This window comes from Pseudonaja textilis, chromosome 8, assembly GCF_049901715.1.
Source record: "Pseudonaja textilis isolate UNSWEBS1 chromosome 8, rPseTex1.2, whole genome shotgun sequence".
Taxonomy (NCBI): domain Eukaryota; kingdom Metazoa; phylum Chordata; class Lepidosauria; order Squamata; family Elapidae; genus Pseudonaja; species Pseudonaja textilis.
Window position 1 is genome coordinate 7,003,717 of NC_141997.1, and position 23,608 is coordinate 7,027,324.

The following is a 23,608-nucleotide window of genomic DNA, read 5'->3' on the forward strand; positions in this document are numbered from 1 at the left end:
AACAAAATATGGCTTTTGGGGGGGAAGAAAGGCAGCTGCATAATCCCAGGAAAAAGGAGTTTCTACAGACGATCGTGGAGAATAATAGAGCTAAGAATCTGTGGGAATTCTGGATCCAGAAGGACAGGCAGGTATTAGATAATCAACTAGACACTGTAGTAGTAGACAAATTAATAGACAAAGACCAGAAGAGCTTGGGAAGCCAAGCAAGTGGGGTGAGACAAGGCACCCCGCGACATGAGTGATATTGAGTTGGCCATGGCCACCTAGTCACATGACCACCCAGCCACACCCACCAAGCCATGCCCACAAAACCAGTAGCAAATTCTTTTGAATCCCACCACTGGAACAGAGAATACAGAAAATGGAAGAGAAATCAGAGCAAACAGGAAAAAAAGTGGAGGAAGTGGATCAAAGGCTATTGCAAGGTAATAAAGATCTAGAGGAGACAATAATCATTCTAGAGATGGAAAAGGTGGCTTACTTCCTGAGATTTCAGAATATTGAAGAAGAGAAGAGGGAAGACCTACTGGATGTGATGACAGCATTGTTGGCTGAAACTGTATAGAAAACCAAACAAGAGATTCAAGGGGAAATAAATCCATACAAACTACGCAAGAAGACATAAATTCTCAAAAGAGGTACATGTAAGATTTATCAAAAAGACATTGAGAGATGAAATACTTAAAAGAACAAGATTTTGAAGATATTAATAAACTAGTATTGAAATATATACGGCAAGAGAAAAAAGCAAGGATCAATATTAAAATGTTACAGGATACTAGAACTAGAGGAGGATTTGGATTACCCAGTTGGGAAATATACTTTTAGGCCACAGCTTTAACATGGATGAAAGAATGGGTAATGTTAAGGAATAAGAGGTTATTAACATTGGAAGGACATGATTTACAAATGGGTTGTCATGTACTCTTGTGGTACAAGAGAGGTAAAACACATGGGTACTTTCAAAGGTACATAATCGGGGATGCATTGTTACGTATATGGGAAAAAATAGGGAACAACATTACATGAAGATACCAGTCTGGTTATCAACAATGGAAACACATGTACATCCAAATGTTTGTAAGATGGGAAGTGTTGCTAGATATAAAAATATTTTAAATGAAAAGGGTGAGCTCAAAGCAAAATAAGAATTGAATGAACAAGGGTTAGCGATACATTGTTATTCATATGTGCAGATACAATCAAGGTATGAAAAAGATATTAAAGATGAAGGGATCAATAAAGAATTCACAGAATTGGATAAAATACTAATAGGAACAGAAGATAAGTTGATTAAAAACTATACTGTTATTTATTAGGTGTTAAATTGGAAGAGGAACAAGTTAAAGAAACAATGATAGCATGGGCAAAAAAAATATGATATGCCATAGAACTAGATAAATGGGAGAAGTTATGGGACAGAAACTATAAATTAACAATATCAATAGCATATAAAGAAAACTTGAACAAAATGTTTTATAGATGGCACTTATTACCAGCAAAACTAGTGAAAATATTTAAAGATAAATCAACTGGAAGTGTCACCAAACACCAGGAACATATTACCATATGTGGTGGTCATGCATAGAAGCTAAAAAATATTGGACAAAAATAAACACATGGTTGGAAAAAATGATTAAACAACATATAGATTTGAAACCCGAAATATTTTTATTAGTAATGATACCTGAAGTTTTACAGTAAAGAAAAAACACATTTAATCATTCATGTATTAACAGCAACTAGAATTGTATTTGCTTAGAATTGGAAAAGTGGCAAGATACCGATGGAGGAAAAAGTAATTGAAAAAATATTTGAATGTGCAGAAATGAATAGGTTAACATTGGAAATTAAAGAAAAAGAAGAATCTGAATATTACATGGTATGGGATTTATTTTACCAATGGTTAGAAAATAAAACAAATTAAAAAAGGATTAGATGCATATATAATGCAATAAGAAAATATTGTAAAAAAAATACATTGGATATTACTTATATGAAAATGTGATCATTGTTATATTGTTATATTAATAAGAAGAGTATTAATTCTAAACTGTAAGCACATGAAACATGTACTTAATCGACACATGGTTGAAATGAAATGAATTTATTGTATATATTAAAAAACTAAATAAAAAATAATTAAAAAAGAAAGAAATATACAAAGCAACATGCATAAATGAAGCTCTTAGAAGTTACTACTCCTTTACTTCTAATGAGAATTAATTGTATGCATAGTATTAATATATCCTGAAATTATTATATTTGGTTTGATTGTTTATAACATATTCTATCATCATCTATCTAACTAATTCTAGTCTGAGAAGATAAAGATTTCTTTTTTTAATTTAATTTTTATTGTGTTTTCCACCAATACAAATCATATTCATGGTTTCAACAGCTTTTTGACATCTACAAATATTACTATCTTATAATTTCTGCAATATTTTACACATATCAACCAATAACTGTTATCTCTATCTATAATTATTACTAATTTATATACTTGTATATTTACATATTTACACACCATTCTTTTAAGGTCTCTTCTGGTTAATCTTCACTTCTTATTTCTTATCTCTATTTTCTAACCATTCATACCATTTATGCCAAATTGAGTAATAATCGAAATCCTCCTTTTCTTTCATTTTTAACATAAGCATGTCCATTTCCACACATTTTATAATTTTTTGTAAGACTAAGTCCTCTGTTGGAGTAATAGGTTCTTTCCATATTTATGCGAAAGCTATCCTGGCTTATATAATATATATTTTATCCTTTTGGGGTATTGATCTCTAATTATTCCCAATAGGAAGAGTTCTGGTTTAGGTTTAATTTGATATCCTATAATTTCCTGCATCCAATCTTTAATTTTGGTCCAATAAGTACTGGTCTCAGGGCATAACCACCACATGTGGTAGAAGGTACCATCAGCTTGTTTGCATTTCCAACATTAGGGACTAGTATTTGGGTATATATTGCCAATCTTGCCGGGGCTAAGTGCCACCGATAAAACATGTTCTATATGTTTTCTTTGTATGCCAAGGCTGTTGTTAATTTATAATTTGTGCTCCATAATTTTTTCCATTCTTCTAAGTCTATGTTATATCCAAAGTTCCACACCCATGCTATCATGGTACTCTTCACAATTTCTTTTTCCATTTTAAAGTCTAACAAGTATCTATATGCTTTGGATATAAACTTTTGTTCTGGTCCAATTAAAATTTTATCTAGTTGATTTTGCCCTTTATCAAATCTGAATTCTTCTAAATCTTTTTTATATCTGTTTTGAATTTGTAGGTATGGCCACCAATGAATTGTAATTCCCCATTCTTTGAGCTCTTGATTTGATTTTAATTTCCCTTGGGTGTCTAATAATTCACTGTAGCTTATCATTTTACCTAAATCCAATCTATTCGGGTGTATCATGGCCTCCATGGTTGACAACCAACGTGGTAAAGAAGATAAAGATTTCTTTATTTCCATTTTCCAGGGTGCACCAAATATAAATGTGGCAAAATAGTTATTTTATTTTAAATCAAATCCCAAAGTCATGAACTTCCTTCAAAGAGTAATAGATTTCTATCAACAGGCCTCACTGGACAAATGGGCTTTACTGTTTCTCTAGTCATTCCCTGAAGTGCCTAAGAAAGGAGAGAGCCACCATCCAATTCACTACATGCTTATTATACTGCCAAAAACCTATTAGCAAATATGAAGCAGAGCTGAGACAAGACTGACTTAAGGAAGATACTGGTGGGCTGCAAAAGGGAGAGGAGGTTCTGTAATGGAAGGATGATTGGATTTAGCACTAGACTTTTGTAATTTATATTTGTAGTACTCTTTGCTCTGGATAAATCTTGAATATTCTACATGGTGAATGAGTGTATGAACATACATGCATTTGTCATTTATATTATAACAGTAACTGCAACAAGTAATAATTGAAAACAATAAAACAAAACTTACTGTTTTGATGCCTTCTATAACATACGTATCATTCATTATAAATCCGGGATAACCCACTTTTGCCAAAACTGCTTTTGCCTTTAGAAAAAAATGGATAAAGGATGATCATTTAAAGTACATTTTAAATCTTATGGTAACCTTAATTCCACTTGTGGTTGCTAGCTTTAAAAACAAGAAGTCTGTATTTCACTTTCCTGCAAAGAACAACAAAAATAATAACAACAAACATCTTTCAGGATATTATTTATCCATAGTAAGTATACAAAACTTCTGTTATTTTTCAAACAATCCAGGTTGGAGATGGTTAGTGTTTGGATCTTTTCATGCAAAAATATGTAGTTGTCACATGTCAAATGTTGCTCATAAACACCAGTGTTCCATGGCTAAAAGAGTCTTCAAAAATATGGTTTTTTTGTGGGGGGGGGGGCACTCCCTAGCCTATTCTGCTCACCATCCACCCTACTGTGCTGCTACCTTGTTTTAATCTGATCTAACTTATTTTTTTTATCTATGAAGGTGTGCAAAATATTTCTCAACCAAAGAAGTCCAAATTTGGCTTTGTAGTGCCTCTGCTCAGCAGTTACTTTTTCTTTCCTAAAAGGTAATAAGATATACAGCATGTGTATATATATGTACCAACAACTCCCAAAACAAAACAAAAAAAAAAAGATTACCCATAACAATAAGGAAACTTCAATCCAAAAAGAGATCACTCTGGTGGAAAAACAAATCTGGTCACGTTGCCAATTTCAAAAGCCAATACAAAAATTTATGCCACCAGATAAAGACTGAATGCACTAATTATCACATTAAACAAGATGAAAACCTTCTATGTACCAATTCCACCCACGCTTTTTACAATTTTGTAAACAACAAACTAAAAGACTCAAGGTCCATCTCACCCCTGATAGGACCTAATTGTAAAGACTACAATGATGATACCATTAAAGCCAACATCTTTAACACATTCTTTGGCTCAGTATTTGTAAACAGCAATGGATCATGCCCAGTATTTCCTAGCCGAACCACAGAAAACTACAATGATCTAATACATATCGATTTTACAGAAGACAATGTTGAAAAAGCACTACACAATCTAAAACTATCTCTATCTATTGGACCGAACGGAATATGTGCCTACTTCTTTAAAAAGCTATCCACTGCCATAGCAGAACCTCTAAGCATAATCTTTGAAAAATCTTTCAGGACCAGCTCCTTGTCTAACCTATGGTCACAAGCCATGGTCATCCTCATCTTCAAAAAGGGAGACCCCAGCCTAGTTGAAAATTACAGACCAATCTCTTTATGCTGCATCACCTGTAAAGTCATGGAATCAATTATTAACCAATCCATTATCCTCCACTTAGAAACAAACAACTTACTCTCTAATAAACAATTTGGTTTCAGGAAAAAAACTATCCTGTAATCTACAAGTCTTACACTGCAAAAACATATGGACTACACAACCCGATCAGGGCAAAACAATAGACTCAATCTACATAGACTTCTGTAAAGTCTTTGATTCAGTGGTACACGACAAACTGCTCCTAAAACTAAAATCTTATGGTATCTCTGGACTACTGCATAACTGAATAGAAGCATTCCTGTCAAACAGACAACAAATGGTCAAAATTGGGAGCGTCCTATCAAATTCTGTACTGTCAACAGTGGTGTTCCCCAAGGCAGTGTTCTAGGACCAACTCTTTTCATACTCTACATAAATGACCTCTGTGATCATATTAAGAGCAACTGCGTCCTCTTCACTGATGATGTAAAGCTGTTCAATACCACAGACAATACTGCTACCCTTCAAAAAGATCTTGACTATGTATCAGAATGGTCAAACAAATGGCAACTTCAAATCTCAACAAATAAATGCTCTGTCTTACATATTGTCAAAAAAAATCAGAAAATAGAATACAAGCTGAATAGTCAAGACCTTGTTTATGATCCAAGCTCTGTCAAGGACCTTGGAATACTCATCTCTAATGATCTAAGTGCTAGAGCCCACTGTAACTTCATAGCCAAAAAGACATTAAGAGTTGTTAACCTAATCCTACATAGCTTTTTGTCTGGTAATATCACACTACTAACTAGAGCAAACAAAACATTTGCTAGACCAATACTCAAATACAGCTCATCAGTCTGGAACCCACATTACATATCTGATATTAACACAGTTAGGAAAGTCCAGAAATATTTCACAAGAAGAGTTCTCCACTCCTCTACTCATTGTAGAATACCTTATGCCACCAGACTTAAAATTCTAGACCTAGAAAACCTTGAATTATGCCCTCTTCGGTCTGATCTAAGTATGGTATATAAAATCATACATTGCAATGACTTACCTGTCAATGTATACTTCAGCTTCAACCATAATAACACAAGAGCACACAATAGATACAAACTCAAGGTTAATCGCACCAAACTTGATTGCAGGAAATACAACTTCAGCAACAGAGTCGTCAATGTCTGGAATACTCTACCTGACTCTATGGTTTCTTCCCCAAACCCCAAAAACTTTAACCTTAGACTGTCTACTATTGACCTCACTCCTTTCCTAAGAGGTCTGTAGGGGGCATGCATAAGTGCACCAATGCGCCTACCGTCCCTGTCCTATTGTTTCTTTTATTTTTCTTATATGTACCCATTTCATGTATTCATAACTATGTATATACTTATACCTATAACTTGTAAGAGATTGACAAATCAAATAAATAAATAAAATAAAATGATTGCATCTATGGTAAGCAGTTTTTATGTACAGATTGTTTAAATCTAGACATTCTATATTGGATTGTGGGAGTGAGGGGAAGGAACATTGTTATGACTTCTAATTTGAACCAGATGGTAAGAACTGTCATCTATGATAACACCATATAAAACAAGCAAAGCCACCTGAAAACCCTTCAAAATATAATGTTTTGGAGTGTATTGATTAATTAGAGTTCAGTAAATGGAATTATTTGTTTCTACATCTTGTAAATTAAAGAATACTTCGTGATTATCTAGATTTTTGTAGCCCAGATTATAGCCTGGCTAAATGTAAATGTAAATTAGACAGAAGATGAGATTCTGCAAGAACCAGTCTGTTAGAGTTAATAGTGCTTGATATCTCGAAAGAAGCATACAGGTAGTCCTCACCTTATAACAGTTTATTTAGTGACTGTTCAAAGTTACAACAGTACTAAAAAGGGACTTATGACTGTTTTTCACACTTATGACCACTGTGGCATCTCCATGGTCATGTGATCAAAATTTGGACACTTGACAATTGATTCATATTTAAAACGGTTTGAGTGTCCTGGGTCATGTGGTCACTTTTTGAGACCTTCTTAAAGCAAAGTCAGTAGGGAAGCCAGATTCACTTAACAACCATGTGACTAACTTAACAACTACAGTGATTCACTTAACAACTGTGGAAAAAAAGGTGATAAACCCACTTAACAAATGTTTCACTTAGCAACAGAATTTTTGGGCTCAATTGTGGTTGTACATTGAGGACTATCTGTACTGATAACTATGGGGAGATAAGGATTCATTGTTCTTATACTTCTTTGGGGGGCTTTTCTAGTTTTCATTTTTAGTTAAGATGTAGTGCTCAAAACGATCAAGTTATAAAAGAAATGTTGCCATTTAGTTTCTTAAAATTCCTTAGTTTTCTAGCCTACATTGCTAATTTTTTATTATTTATTTATCATGATACACAGTCATTGTAAATGATTTAAATGAATTTTAATATAAATATCTTATCACCTGGAAATAAAAAAATCCTTCTACCTTGTCTTATACATGGAATAATCTGATGTTTTGGCTATTATACCAACACACTTTAATTTCAATAGCTCCCCTTAGCTACTCCCTCTGGCAATAAATTCTATTAGGCCAATCTTGCTAACCCCAGGTGTTTATTTGTCACCTGTGCAAATATCATGATTTTACAATTAATTAAGATAATTAATTTGTGACATCCTGCACAAAACAGGTGGGAGATTAACAGCAAGAGCACCAAGAAACAGATGAATCGTTAAGCAAGACAGATCTCATTGTCATGCAAATGTTCTCAGTGACCGGAAAAACAATAGAAGACCAAATGGGAAATAAAGTAAACAACAAAAGAGAATATTCGTTCATAATTTTCCAAAAGGGGTATCAGAACCTCGCAGGTTTTTATTATTTTCAAGAAAAACCACATATTATTTTTATTTGGTATATGACTGACTGACACTGTAATTACTGTTGGGTTAAGATACCCGATCCTCTTATATTCAACTCAAAAGGGCAAGTGGGGAAAAATGTTGAAATTTCTGCTGATCTAATTTTTAAATGACCTAGGTAAGTCATAGAGGTCTTGCATGTCTTCTAAAGTAGTCATTTAAAGCAACTAAGCAACTTTGTATTGCATATATGCTTTTCAGTATAGAGCATTAAGTAAAAAGGAGGATAATAATTTTAAGTGCTGATAAACTGTGACCTTAAAGAAAACACCTCATTTTGCAGCATGACTAATTATGTAGTTTGGAAATAATGAATGTGGATGAACTGACCCAACCTGGCAAATGATTTACAAGTGAACTAATTGCTCTAAATATTGATCAAATGCCAATGCTAAAGATATTTCAAATCAGAACTAGGCCGCATAACATCATCTGAATCTGGGAGTGGTGATGTTAAAACATGATCAATTGATCTTCAAGAAACATTACTGTATCATTTTATTTTGAGAATATCCATCCATATTTATTAATTTCCATACTTCATGGATGGGTCTGGGAATGGACTCCTCTCTTTATCCATGAAGCAAGCAGTCATTTTAAGATAGAAAGATTTAACAACATAGTAGATAAGATGAATATTATGTTTCTGTTTGTGGGTCTTTTTATATATAAGTGGTTTTTAACCATTCTGTGTCAGTGTGTGATCATAGGAAGACCTCCTGATTGGCAATCCCATATCTAGTGTGGTATCAAATTTAATTTTTCTAAGTGTTACTTATTTTTTATATAAAAGGGGTGTATGCTTTATTACAATAAGAGATATGTCCAAAGTAGAGTATAAAAAGACCTTTATTTAAACTGTATAAATAAATAGAGCAAAAATACATGTCAAGTAAACTGCATTGAATTTATTACACCTAATTAAGGGGTAGGTCATCTGTATCACTTTAGATTGTATACCTGAATCTTTGACAGTAAATAAAAACCATGCATAACTATGGAATGCAAGATCCAGTCTGGGTTGGTCATTGGGACCAGAGGTTTACTCTTCTGAGCTTTTGGACTCATGCTGGAGCCAGTGTTCAAGGAACTTCTCTCTACTGGAATATGTGCTTTGGGCTATTCTATGAGTCTTATCTATGTGGTGGCTACCTATTGGTTGATTGGTGTGTTTGTGGTCAGCAATTGGCTGTTGTTTCCATGTGCTGCCAAGCACTTGGCTCCTAAGTACCTGAAAGCTGATGGTAAATCAGCACTCTTGTTGACTGACAAGGAGCCCATTTCCCAGGCTTCAATAATTTCCCTGGCTATCTTTGTCCCTGCATGGCCAACAATCTTAGTAGCTATGAATTTGAATGTATGTCCTTGCTCTTTGCAATGTGGAATGCATTATAGAATGTATCAGAAAATGAATGGTAGAAATGTGGAGGATGTCTAAAATTTATTTCATTTGACTACATTATCAAGACAACCATCCAATCCTGCATTTTACACTAATAATGTGGGCAAATAGGAATTGTATCTATGTTTAATAAAGGGCATAGGGAATTTATTTAAGCTGTGTTTAGTTGTTAAAAATATTTTTAACTACAGTGCACTCTGCAGATTTTTTTTCATTCTCCAGTGCTTACTAGAATGATATTGTTGACTGTATTTGTAAGCTTTTTAAAATTTAAGCAAGTTGTCTTAAGTAATGCATGACTGCATAAGAGCCGGGCATTGTTTATAGTTAGCACTGATACTTTGTTCTAGTGGAAAGATTTTTAACAATTAGATTGCTCAATAGAAACAGCCACAGCTACTTCAAAAGGCTGCATCTGGAAGAAGAAATGGGGTAGAGAAAGAAGACAGTTATCAGATGCCTAAGAAAAATCCAAGTTCCAGTCATTGCCTAATGTAGATAATGTATAGGTTCTATAAGAACTATTACTATGCTGTTTTTGTTTGTTGCATAATTGTTGACTCCAAGGTCTTCTTTATTGTATGAATGTAATTTGATTGTATGCATGTAACAAGTACATGCAGGCATTTGTTTTTAGGTAGATAATGAGCATAGCCACAAGTATTTTGATCTCACACACTTTGGTTAATCTTTTCAGCTAAGCTGTTCTCTGGAAATAGAATGACAGCTGGAAACTCAGGGTTAAATATAATTTCCTTCCCCTTCTCCAATTTTTCACAACCTGTCTGCACTGTGCTCAGGTTATTAATGGAACAGGCATCTCTATACAACTGACTGAACATTGGAAGCATGCAGGTAACAAGAGAGAAACTGATGGCAGCAAATAATCCAACAGTAAAGGATAAAAGAGTATAAACATGTCGTGACAAATGGTTTCAAATCAAGCCAAAGTAGATAAGAAACATCACATCCGGTTGGTGAATCCATGCTTTTGTGAATTAAATGCATATAAATTAAAATTGCTTTTTTGAGGGTGAAAGTTACTATCTCAAGAGATGTAAATTGTAAACCATAGTCATATCATGTTTTCCTAATGCTTCTTATTTCTGTACCATCCTATTCAAACCTATTAATGCAGACAAGATATGGATTGCATTGGATTACAAATCACATCATAAATATTCATCATCAGGCTAGGGATATTGCACATTGTTTCCAATAGTTCCAAAGAGTATTAGCTTGTGGATTTATTTTATCTGAAAGTGAGAAAATATTTCAAGAGTAGCATTTTTCCAAATATTCCAAGAATTCAAATGTAGAGCCCTAGCCAATGCCACCCACAAACCCAAACTATGGTTAAGATGCATCGATGACACGTTAGTTATTTGGCCCCATGGAAAAGAAAACCTAAACAATTTCCTAACACACCTAAACAGCACACACCCCAAAATCAAATTCACCATGGAAACAGAAACAAACAAACAACTACCATTCCTAGATATACTAATCTACAAAAAAACAGATGGCACACTAGGACACACCATATACCAGAAGAAAACACACACCAACCGCTACCTCAATGCCCAATCCCACCACCACCCAGCACAGATAAACTCCGTGGCCAAAACACTAATTGCCAGAAACAAATGCCTGGCAGACAAGACACACATAAAGACTGAACTATGCACCCTGACTAAAGTACTGACAGCCAACGGCTTCCACAAAAGCAAAATCACCGGCTTGATCCACAAAAACACACTGAGGCATAATGGAGACCTAGAAGATGAACAGACCTATGGAACAGCTGTCCTGCCCTACATAAGAGGTACTACAGACAAAATCAGTACGATACTACACAGGCATCACATCAAGACTGCCTTCAAAACAGACAGAAAAATAGCAGCCATCCTAAGAAACCCCAAAGATAAAATTGACCTGGAAAACCAAGGCATATATGAAGTCCCCTGTGCATCATGCCCTGCCACATACATTGGACAGACCAATAGAAGAATAAGTACTCGCCTAGATGAACACAAAAATGCAGTAAAAAAGCTGGAACACACTTCCTCATTAGTCCAACACATGAAAGCCACAGGTCATAGCATCAACTTCAGTGACACCCAAACCCTAGCCACTATAGAAAACCCCAGCTACAGAATTATCAGAGAAGCCATAGAGATTGAAAAAAGACCTAAAAGCATGAATAGAAGAGATGACTCCACCAGACTGTCAATTATCTGAAAACCTACACTCTCAAACAAAAAAATCTCCACACCACAAGCCAGGCAAACACCTGGGCACAAACAGACCCCCCCTGATACCTCCAGCTCAAACACACCCCAACCAGGCACCCAGATGAAACCTAGCTTCCTAAGAAATGATAGCCGTCTGTTTACTCAGAGGCAAGCTGCACCAAAAGCCTCCAATACAGGGAACACAATGTTGCCAGCCAATCAAGACAAAAAAAGCTACAAAACAGACAGAAGATATTAGAAACACCAATCAAGCAGAACACAGCAATCTCCAAGACCAATAAACACAAACCAAGACTCCCAACCAATCAGGATGAAGAAAAAAACCATTCTGGCACAGCAGTAGGCTAGCACCAAATTTAAAACAGAAACAACTGTAAAAGTCTGACTCACAGACAAACACAATACAGAAGCCTGATGATGGCAGATGAGATTCTGCTGAAAGGTTGCTACAACTATAATGTCGTGGGAAAATACCCGAACAAAGCTGAATACCATACATATAAATACCTGCGAAAACTTAAGAAAACAAACAAATATATGTATGTATGTATGTATGTATGTATGTATGTATGTATGTATGTTGTGGCTCCGGGCTTGGATTCAGCTCCTGTGATTGATATGAGTTCAAGTGAAGAGGTTACATCAGAACAATTTGAACCAGCCTGGCTTACTGATTGGACTGATAACCAGGATGAGGAGATGGACGTGACAAAGGACGACAGACCTGATGTATTAGAATTGTCAGGACCTTTGATCTCCTCTGGTTCTTTATCTGATCAACAGCCGGGAATGGCTGACAGGGAAGTTTTGAGAGAGTCTTCTAGTGGAGATGAGAACTTGGAAAATTTGTGGTTAAATGTAAAAAATACAAGACGGTTGAAAAGGCAAAATCAGCTGGAGCAAATGAGAAGAGCAAGTCAGTAAATTAGCACGTTGCCTTAATGAGTATAAAAGGACACAGCTGGGCTGGTGCATTTTGCCAGGAACAAAATGACTATTTGAGTGAGGACGTTACAGCAAAGAGCTCTGAGGCTGAGGATTTATTGCCAGGACTGGTTTGCCGGACAGAGTAAGATTTATGCTGTGGTTTCTGCCAGCCGTTATCTAATAAGACTTCTTTCCGTTTGATTTAATTGTGAAATGGCTGCTTTCTGTTTTGTTCGTTTGAATTTCGAAGGGGAGTCATAACATATATATATATTTATTTATTTATTTTCATCAACCTAGGGATTACCAAATGACATCACACACTATGATATTTTAGAAACCCATACACATCCCTGCCCAAATATCTATTAAATCCATTTGCCATTTTACTTATATTAAATTTATATGTCACCCATCTCACTATTCAAAACAACATTTTGTACAAGTATAAAATATGCATCCTCCACCTTCCCAGCAATCTACCCATGATTTATCAGCAAATGCCTACTTATCTTTCTGCTGCACATTTACTGATATTCACAGTGATGTTGATTACCTTGCCTTCCTCCCTTCTATCTATCCATCCATTACACTGTATTCATACTGCAGATATACCCACAGAGTTGGACACCTTATCTAATTCAAGTGATTCAAATAAAAAAAGTTTTCCCAATCGAAAAAAAGTTACTACGTATATTTTTGATTGCTGATAATACAACTCATAGTTAAAAACAAATTCCTATTATATACCAGAAGTACTTCTTCCATGCATATATCAAGCTGATGTGAATCAGATCTAATCTGATTAAATTTGATTCAAAAGGACCATTTTATAATTTTTGTAATTTTATATTTGAAAGCAAACTAGTTTGGTGGAAAACATAGTTTTCACAACTGGCAAGCATCAAAATGCTTATAACATCTTCATTCTTTAGCAGAGTAGGATGAAAATAACAGGAATGGTAGACCCTTTATAGGACATTAACTATGTGCCAAATTCCAGCTGGATAGAGTTTTACCACAATAAAGTTGTGTCCTTTAAAGTAAATGTTGTAAAGTTGATGAAAGAGTACAAAGAAGAGTCCAGCAGTGAACCAGGGTAATGTTAGACAAATGAAGAAAGTGCCATAATCTATTTGAAAGAAAAATGTAAAAACCTATTTCTTTTCTAACTATTTTTCTAAGGTTCTTATATCAACTGAAGAAAAGAGTTGTAAATCCTGGATTTGATGGGTTGCCAAGTTAGGCAGAGCACATTGGCAAAGATTAACTTTCTCTAGTCAGGACTGAGAATAAAGACCATTAATTTGCTTTGGTAAGGTAGTATGGTTTTGCTGCCCATAAAACACAGAGCTTTGTGGTGTGACATAAGAGTTGGCAAAGCTTATTTGTAAACCCCCTCTCCCCCCAGGACTGTGGTTTGTTGATTGAAGTATCAGATGCTGGCATGTGCTGGCACACTAAGATACAATAGAAAAGAAACTAGCACAGAGAAATGGTATTCATAGCCTTTCCATCCCCTGTTTTAAAAAGTAGTAGACATTTAGACCAATACCTATAAATTTTATCCATTAATTCATTGAGATAGTCTCCCAACTATAATGGGTCTAGTCCCATTTCAGACAAGCAGTTACATATTGCACAGGTGCAGTTTCCAAATAGTCATTGTAGTACTTTAAAAATCTATGACTTATTTAAATTTAATCAATTTACTGGCTTGAAGCTGTTCATGAAATGACTTCAGTGAGCTGATTCCACTGAAGTTTCATCACTTTGAAACATGCATTTGTGGTGTCCATTCTGTAATATTATTCCCAAATACTGGGTTCAGTAGGCCAACATAGGAAGCAGCAGCATAACTCTGAAAATCCATATTTCTCTTTCTCCCATTCAAGACAGAACAATTATATCATTGTTTCCAATGGCTGGGTAGGTCATATTTTCATATAGCCTGAAAGTCCTTATTATATATCATTCACTTATACATTATCATGGAACATGTAATAAAACATTTTTCAGCTGCAGGTATAGCTTAGTCTTTCTTTAATCAACAGTTTCTGATTTTTAACAGTTTCTTTTTATACTACTTTTATATTAGTAACTATAGTACTACTTGTACTACAAAAATCTGTCCTGAAAGAAATGGTACATCATAGAGTAAAATTGTCAACAAAGGTAGCTTAAATGGGTCAGTTTACAGAATGCCAGGACCCATTATTCTGAGGGAATTAAATCTGAGCAGTTGTGGTTGCAGGCAGGCAGGCAGGCAGGAATTACTTATGTGCTAAAGTAGAATCTGCCTCATTTGCACTATCTGCTGTGGCTTAATGAAGCATTCAAGTCACAAGATTATGATACATTTGAGCAAGTCAAAAAAAAAAAACCTCCTCAGTGGGTGGTGCCTATAATGCACAACTATTGAACGTTTTCAGTTGTCGGCTCAGTGCAAAAATATGTTCAACTGTCAAATCTACCAAATACATCATCAAGTATAAAAGGGAGTGATCAGGAAATTTTTGCATTGAACAGTGAAGACCAAATCACACAGTACTTGACAGACAGATTTTTGAGTCCTCTGAAACTATTGCTTCAGCTGTTGAATTTCAAATTCACAAAAGGGAACCAACTGTTGTTTGCCTTCAAGTGCACCTTCCACAATTGCATCAAGACTTCTTTCAGGATAATGCTGCTGTACAACTGAATAATGATAGAAGCAGAATCAACCAGAATTTGTGGATCTTTTCAAACACAACCCATTTGCAAAAACATTGTACTATGTGGATGTTCCAAGATTCTATACTTGGTCTAATAAGAAATTTGAAAGCACAGAAAATTATTATTATTGGAGGGACATGATCTTCAATTAGAATGGCATGTTTTTTATGATATGGAAGAACACTGCACATAGATATTTTCAAAGATATTATGTGAGGAATGCTTTATGGGGAAAAAATAAATCACAAAACTATAGGAAAATACCAGTCTGGCTTTCTACACTGGAAGCACTGATATATCCAAATCTTATTAACTTGGGAAAATCATATGTTATAAAGATATTCTAAATGAGAATGGGGAACTTAAAACTAGACAGGAATTATTAAGTCAAGGGGTGGACAGCTTGGTGGCCACACTTACAAATACAACCAAGATACAAGAAAGATGCAAAAACATGGGGCTTTTATAAAGAACTAACAATACTTGATAAGATGTTATTAGGGACAGATAAAAAACTGATAAGAAAAATATATAATTATTTATTAAGCTTTAAAATGGAAGATGAAGAAGTAAAAGAAACAAAGATAGTATGGGCAAAACATTTTGGCTATACTACAGAAATAGACAGTGGTAGGATTCAAAAACTTTTACTACCGGTTCTGTGGGTGTAGCTTGGTGGGTGTGGCAGGGGAAGGATACTGCAAAATCCCATTCCCTTCCCACCCCACTAACCTGCTTTCCAGCTCCATTCTCCTGTGCAGGGCCACAAAAGAAGACCCCGCCAATCAACTGGGACTCAGGAGGCAGAGAATAGAAGGGGGCAGGGCCAGTCACAGATATTTGCCAGTTCTCTGAACTACTCAAAATTTCCGCTACCAGCACTCCAGGACTGGTCAGAACCTGCTGAATACCATCTCTGGAATTAGATAAATGGCAAAAACTTTGGGATAGGAATTATAAACTGACAATGGTTACTGCATATAAGAAAAATATTTATGAAATGTTTTATACGTGGCATTTGCCATTGGCAAGACTAGCAAAAATGTTTTTTTTAAATAAACCTTATTGATCTTTTATAACTTAAAAAAACAAAAGTAAAACAAGTCAAGAGTAAAAGCATCTTAGATTCGACAAGTTGTGACAGTTTTCTTATGCTAATATTTTGTGCACTATTTACAAATATATACAATTTATACAACTATATACATTAACGTATATATTGCTTATCCTTAATTCATCAACCATTTAAATATCTTTATTTGATCCAATCATACCATTTTCGCCAAATTTTATAGTATTCGGTCTCCTCTCTCTCTTTTAACATCAAAGTTAGTTTATCCATCTCGGCACATGTCATTATTTTCTGAATAACCAGTTCACCTGGAGGTATATATGATTGTTTCCAGCGTTGGCCATAAACAATTCTGGCTGCCGTCAGGATATATAATATTATATATTTTATATTTCTCCCATATTTCTTCTTGAATATCCCCAGTAAAAATAATTTTGACTCTAATTCTATCTGTACTTTGGTAATCTCTTGCAACCATTTTTTTTTATTTTTAGCCAATATTTTTGAGTGTCTGGGCATGACCACCACATATGATAGAATGTATCTTTCTTCTTCTTACACTTCCAACATGTTGGATTCATATTAAGATACATCATCACCAATCTCAAAGGGGGCAAATACCGTCTATAGAACATCTTATAAGCATTCTCTTTGTATGCAGCCAATTTTGTTAACTTATAATTTCAATTCCACATGCTTTCCCATTCTGTCAAATTTATATTATGTCCTATGTTTTGAGCCCAAATTATCATGCATCCCTTCACTATCTCTTCCTCTAAATCCATCTCCAACAAGTACTTATAAATTTTTGTAATTTTTTTTTTGTCTGGGCCTATTAAGATTTTATCTAATTGTTGGGGTTTCAAATATATTCTGAAATCCTTAATGTCTTTTTTGTATCTATTTTGAAGCTGGAGAAATGCCCACCAATCGATATATATCCCTTGCTTTTGAAGATCTTGTCTCGATTTCAAGTTTTCTTCTACATCTAATACATCTTTATATTTTATCATCTTAGCTAAGTCCAAATCGTTTGGGTGGATCATAGCCTCCATTGTAGATAACCAAAATGATATCTTCATATAGTGTCTTTTTTATTTTAATCCAATTTTGTAACAGGGAATCTCTAATTAGATGTCTATGGAAATACTGTTGTTTCTTAATTCCTGTTTCCCACAAAAAGGCATGCCATCCTCTTTGCAGGTTGTGGCCTTCCAGACTTAGTATTCTTTTATTGGTTAGACTGATCCAATCTTTCGTCCAGATTAACGCCGCTGCGCTATAATATAACTTCCAATTTGGAAGACCCAATCCTCCTCTGCTTTTTACATCTTGTAATGATTTTATCTTTAATCTAGGTTTTTTGCTTAGCCAAATAAATTTCAGCATAATTTTATTAAGTTTGTTAAAAAAGGATTTCTCTAGTGTAATAGGAATTGTTTGAAATAAATATAAAAATTTGAGTAAAATTGACATTTTTATAGATGCTACTCTTCCCAATAAAGATAATTGCAATTTAGCCCATAATTCCAAATCTTTTTTTGTTTGTTGTACTAATTTGTTATAATCATTCTCCTTTATTGTTTTGCATTGTGCGGTCAGCCATATACCTACATATTTAATTTTCTTTATTGTGGGTAGTCCTGTTATTCTTTCTAATTCTATTCATTGTGATTCCATAAAATTTTTAGACAAGAGTTTCATTTTCTGTCTATTAATTTTCAGACCTGCTACTTCCACATATCTTTCTAATTCGCTAATTAGCTCCTTTCCTGTTTCTATCAGATCTTCAGTAAAGAAGACACTATTGTCCACGAAAGCTTGTAATTTGTAGTCTTCTTTCCTGAGTTTTAGTCCTTTTATTTCCGGGTTTTGCCTAATTCGTCTAAGTAGAGTTTCAAGAGATAATATAAAAAGCAGAGGTGAGAGTGAGCAACCTTGTCTAACACCTTTTCGTTTCTAGGCTCTGTGTTATTTCACCATTCACTATAATATTTGCTTTCTGATTGGAGTATATTGTTATTATGTGCTCAAATTTAGTTCCTAGATTCATATTATAAATTTGCTGTATCATGAATTTCCAGTTCAAATTATCAAATGCTTTCTGGGCATCCAAAAAAACAAGTGATATTTGTTTTTCCGGGTAGGCATCATAATATTCTAAAATATCTATTACTATTCTCAGATTGTTCCTAATTTGTCTGCCTGGCAGAAATCCATTTTGGTCTGAATGAATGTATTCATTCAAGAGTCTCTTCAGTCTATTTGCTATGATGGTCATAAAAATTTTATAGTCAACATTTAATAACGATATTGGTCTGTAATTTTGGATTTGTCTTGTATCTGTGCCCTCCTTCAGGATTAGCAAAATGAGTGCATCCTTCCATGTATCCAGCATCTTAGCATCTATCATAACCTCATTATAAAGGTCTAGCATCAGTGGTTCTAGTAAGTCTTCCATCATTTTATAGAATTCCCCTGGGAGGCCATCTGGCCCTGGTGTTTTATTGTTTTTCTGGTTTCTAATTGCCTGGTTTAATTCTGCTATCGTTATCTCTTTGGTTAAGTTTTCCTTCAGGTCTTCTGCTATCGATGGGCCTCGTTCCTCTCTCAAGTGTTTCCTTATCTGTTCTTCATCTACCTCCTCTCTCTTATATAAATTCTCAAAATATTGGTGTGCAATCTTTTTCTTTCTTTCTATTGTATGATGGTATTCTCCATTTTCATCTTGTAGTTGGTGGATGATTCTTTTTTCTCTTTCTTTCTTAAGCTTTTGAGCGAGCCATCTTCCCAGTTTATTAGCTTGTTCAAAAAATGTTTGTTTCGCTATTTTTAGATTTTTCACCATTTCTTCTTGGTCTAGTAAATTAAGTTTGTGTTTAGTTAAATTCAATTGTTTTTTTAATTCAATATTTTGTGGATCATTTTGTAATTGAGTCTCTAATTTCTTAATTGTTTCCTGCAACTTATTTTGTTGACCAATTTTTTCTTTGTTCCTTTTTGCTGTATATGATATTATGATACCCCGGGTGACTGCTTTCATAGTATCCCATAAATTCTGTGTCGATGTGTGTTGTCTATTGTTTTCCTTAAAGAAATATGTTAATTCTTCTCTCAATTTCTGAACAAATTCGGTCTCTTTTAATATTTGAATGTTTAAAGTCCACCTACGTCTTGTTTTCTTCCTACCTCTCCAGCTTATTTTGAGTGGGTTATGGTCGGCCCAGCAATTTGGTAAATTTTCTATGTCTTCCACTTCCTCTCCTATTTCTCAAGATTTCTGCTATCAAAATTTTGGTGGGCCTCAGAGAAATCTCACCCCCAGAGCACCCCCCCCCCAAAGCAATTAATCCAGGCTGCACAGAAACACAAGGCTGCGCTGCCCACATGGCGCACGGGAAACCTCCCCACCCACTCACTCCTTACCCGGCAAACTTGCCTACTAAATTGCTATTTTTCCTACCATCAGCTGTTCTGTTGTGCCAGGAGATTTAGATTAGCTAGGAAGCAGGAAATGGTTGGATTTCTTGCTTTCTAGTTAGTCTTTAGATCTTCAACTCTGCTTTTAAGCACAGCCGAACCTTCCTTAGGACTGAAGGTTCTATTATTCAGTGCAGACTCACGGCAGGCAAATTTTATGTGACAGACTAAGCTAGCCAATGGCAGATAGATATCTGAATGAATCTGTGATTCTGTGACCAACTCAATCTGCCTGCCTGCTTTGCCTGATTTTGGGTAAAAGTTGCTCTTTTTTATAAAAAAAATCAATATTTATATAAATATTTATAATATTTACATACAAGCCATGCCCAGCCAGTCACATGACCACCAAGCCACACCCACATATTAGGCCAGGCCCACAGAACCAGTTAGTGGTCCCTGGGATTTAATATTATGAGTTTGATGGTCCCTGAGGTCCAAAAGGTTGGTGACCCCTGTTCTAGATAGCAGCAGAGTTAAAGTTTTGAATTTTTGCAGCCCAGATATGAGTCTTAGTTATTCCCAGCTAACGTTTCAAATGACCGTACATTTGTAGAATGTGAATAAGCATAGATATTGTTATAAATAAATAAATAAATTTCAAGTGTTAGTGGAAGATCAAGGCACAAGTAAAAATCATCATCAACGTATCTACAACTTTAGATAGAAGAAACGGAAAGTAATTATAATTATAATTGAAATAAAATAATTATAATTGAACAAGGTACTGTTATGAAACAAAAGTCAATGGACTGGATCCACATTTACTCATATCTTCTTCTGGCTACATTTCTATGCACTTGTGTATGATGAGCATAACTAAAACCCAGTCCCATTTTAAAAAATCTTTAAGCCATTCTTCTGCTTTGAATAGTCATGTGAAACCTTTTTTTTTCTCTCATGAAAAGTATCTTTAAAGTTTATGGCGGCTATAATGTCTATTTACACCAAAATCTGATGTAAGTCAGCAATTGTTTAATCCTCACATGTGAAAAGACCTGAGAGAATAAAAAATTGACTGAATTTGGAAATAAGAACAGAAAGGTTTTTTTTTTAAGTATATAAAAATACACGTGTAGTGAATTGTTCTTGGGCTTTCCAGAATTGATGGAAGCACTTGGAGCTCCATCCCAAGAAGTATGTGTGAATTACATATTAGTTAGAAAAACAGTATCTCAAACATGCATCCTCCTTCTTTGTACATAAAATCTATAACTAAATCTGTTAATTTTGTGTTTTGAATCTTTTCTTATATACTTGTCAAACCTATTAAACAGAAAATAACTGAAATGGAGATTTCATCAGAAAAATCAACTGCATAAGGTCTGCTTTGGGATTCTGATTTAGATAAAATCAGATTAGATTTACACCAACATTTCTCAACCTTCTGTCCTTCAAGTTACACAACCCTTCGTTAATCAGTTGTTGGGTAGGTCTAATGAGAACTGATTGCCTTTCCTGCTTATGATGCTAAGAAACCTGAAATACAAAACATAGCAACCACTTCAGCTTGAAAAAAAAAAGTATATTGTTTTAGTCCATGACACTTTTGCATCTGTTCACTCGTAAGCTTGTTTTATCCAGTCTGTTCTACACTATTTTTAACACTGCATTTTCTTTCAAAATTTACAATTCTAAAAGTTAGGAGAAATTCTGTTTAAATAGCACTAGCACTTAGACTTATATGCTGCTTTATAGTGCTTTACAGCCCTCTCTAAGCGGTTTACAGAGTCAGCATATTGCCCCCAACAATCTGGGTCCTCATTTACCCACCTTGGAAGAATGGAAGGCTGAGTCAACCTTGAGCCTGGTGAGATTTGATTTGCCAAACTATAGGCAACTGGCTGCAGCAGAAGTAGCTTGCAGTACTGCACTCTAACCACTGCACCACTGAGGCTCTATAAGTAGCATTCTAAAATAAATATGCATTGATATTGGTTTAATCTGTACCTAGGTCACAAATTCAGAACATGTAAAAGTGGATTGATAATTTCCAGTGTGTATAACAGATCAGGAAGAACAACTCAATGTCAAATTCGAAACATGATTATGCTGTCGCAGCCATTTTCACTTCTCAGCTTGCCACAGAACCAGAGGGAAGGGAAGAGCAAGGTTGAAATGCTAGTTCTAAGTGACAAGAAATCATCCTGTGGGAACCAAGGACATCTAATTACATGTTCAGCAAAGACTTGGACAATTTTCCCTAACAATACTTGGACATCTAATTGGACAATGTGACCTGCACTAATGGGGTGGAGGGAAGAACCTATTCTTTAATTATGTGAAAACTGCAGGAATTAGGTAGAACTGATTTTGCATTCATGTTGTGCCAAAACGATGTATTCAATAAAGTTAGGCATTAAGAGATTGGATCATCTCAGCTTTGCTGGCTTGGTTGTGTTCATCAGTCGGAACCTTGACATTAAACCAGCTCTGCCTTAAATCCAACTAACAAGCCAAAATTGTGGGGACCGCAACCTGTCCAGTCACCTGCAGAACAGCTGTGAAGACTCAGGGAAGATCACTGAAATGAAGCATAGGAAGAATCGACGGCGAAGCCTGGAGTGGGGCTGATAAAGGAAGACTCAGGGATGGCCATTCCAGGTTCTACTTTCCTGGACCTGACTGGGTTCCAGGACACTGGGGTGCTCCCCACCATATGGATCCTCTGCCGATTAAGGCTACGTTAGACAGAAGCTCAGAGAAACTGGCTTTCTTCCTAAACCATGTGTGGGTACACCTAAACCAGTACACCCTTTCCTACCCCAATGAGGTGACAATTGTAAACACCATTTCCCCTTGAGGAGAAAGCAGTGGAGTGGGTGATGGATCTCCATGACAAAGGCTGCCAGAATTGGGGAATGCTGATACTTTTCTGGCAGAGCTCAGAGGAAGATTTGAAGATGACACCCAAGTCCAGTGGGCAGAGTCAGAGATGTGAACCATCAGACAAGGGAACCAACTAGTGATGGAGTACATTTGTGAGTTCTGAAGAATTGTGGATAAACTGAGGCACTGGCCAGAACAGCTGCTAGTCTACCCCTTTAGAGATGGCTTGAATTGAATTGGGAGCTGTTTCACACCTGCTTGCCCAGATCTGTGACTGGTGTCAACTGATGACGATGGTGGAGCTCAACATAAAAGAATACAAGAGGCATGGGGGGATGAAAGCTGGCTGAAAAAGAGCCAGGAGTGGTGCCCATTGGGAAGGAGACCACCGCCTGCATCGATACTTTCCCCCCCTGCGAGGCCCTGGGGATGTGTGAATCCAGTTTGTGTTTTGGATCTGGCCAGGAAGGCTACTGAGTGGCTATGTGCCTGGCACCAGCCCCCAAGGTAGCTTCAAAAGCTCAAGCCCTATCCAAGCAAAGAAAATGCAAAAGGGATGAGAGAAATCACATGTCACTTCCCCTAGCAGTGAAGAGGTGGGAACTCTGACTGAGGAAGAGCAGCAGCTGAACCTCTATGAGAATGAAGACAAAAAGGAGGACAATCCAATGGTAAGTGAAACCATCAGCCCCTTTGTCAGTTCTTGTGAAGATCATAGTGCCCAAAGCTGAAGTTATGA

The 23,608-nt window shown here is 35.6% G+C and overlaps 1 protein-coding gene across 1 annotated transcript in view; it reads right to left on the reverse strand.

Moving 5' to 3' along the window:
- PHEX (phosphate regulating endopeptidase X-linked) overlaps positions 1-23,608 on the reverse strand; it is a 150,114-nt gene that overhangs the window by 40,127 nt on the left and 86,379 nt on the right. The window contains exon 13 of the mRNA XM_026714276.2: positions 3,973-4,050. Within this exon, the coding sequence (XP_026570061.1) occupies positions 3,973-4,050 (78 nt within the window). The remainder of the gene's footprint in view (positions 1-3,972; positions 4,051-23,608) is intronic.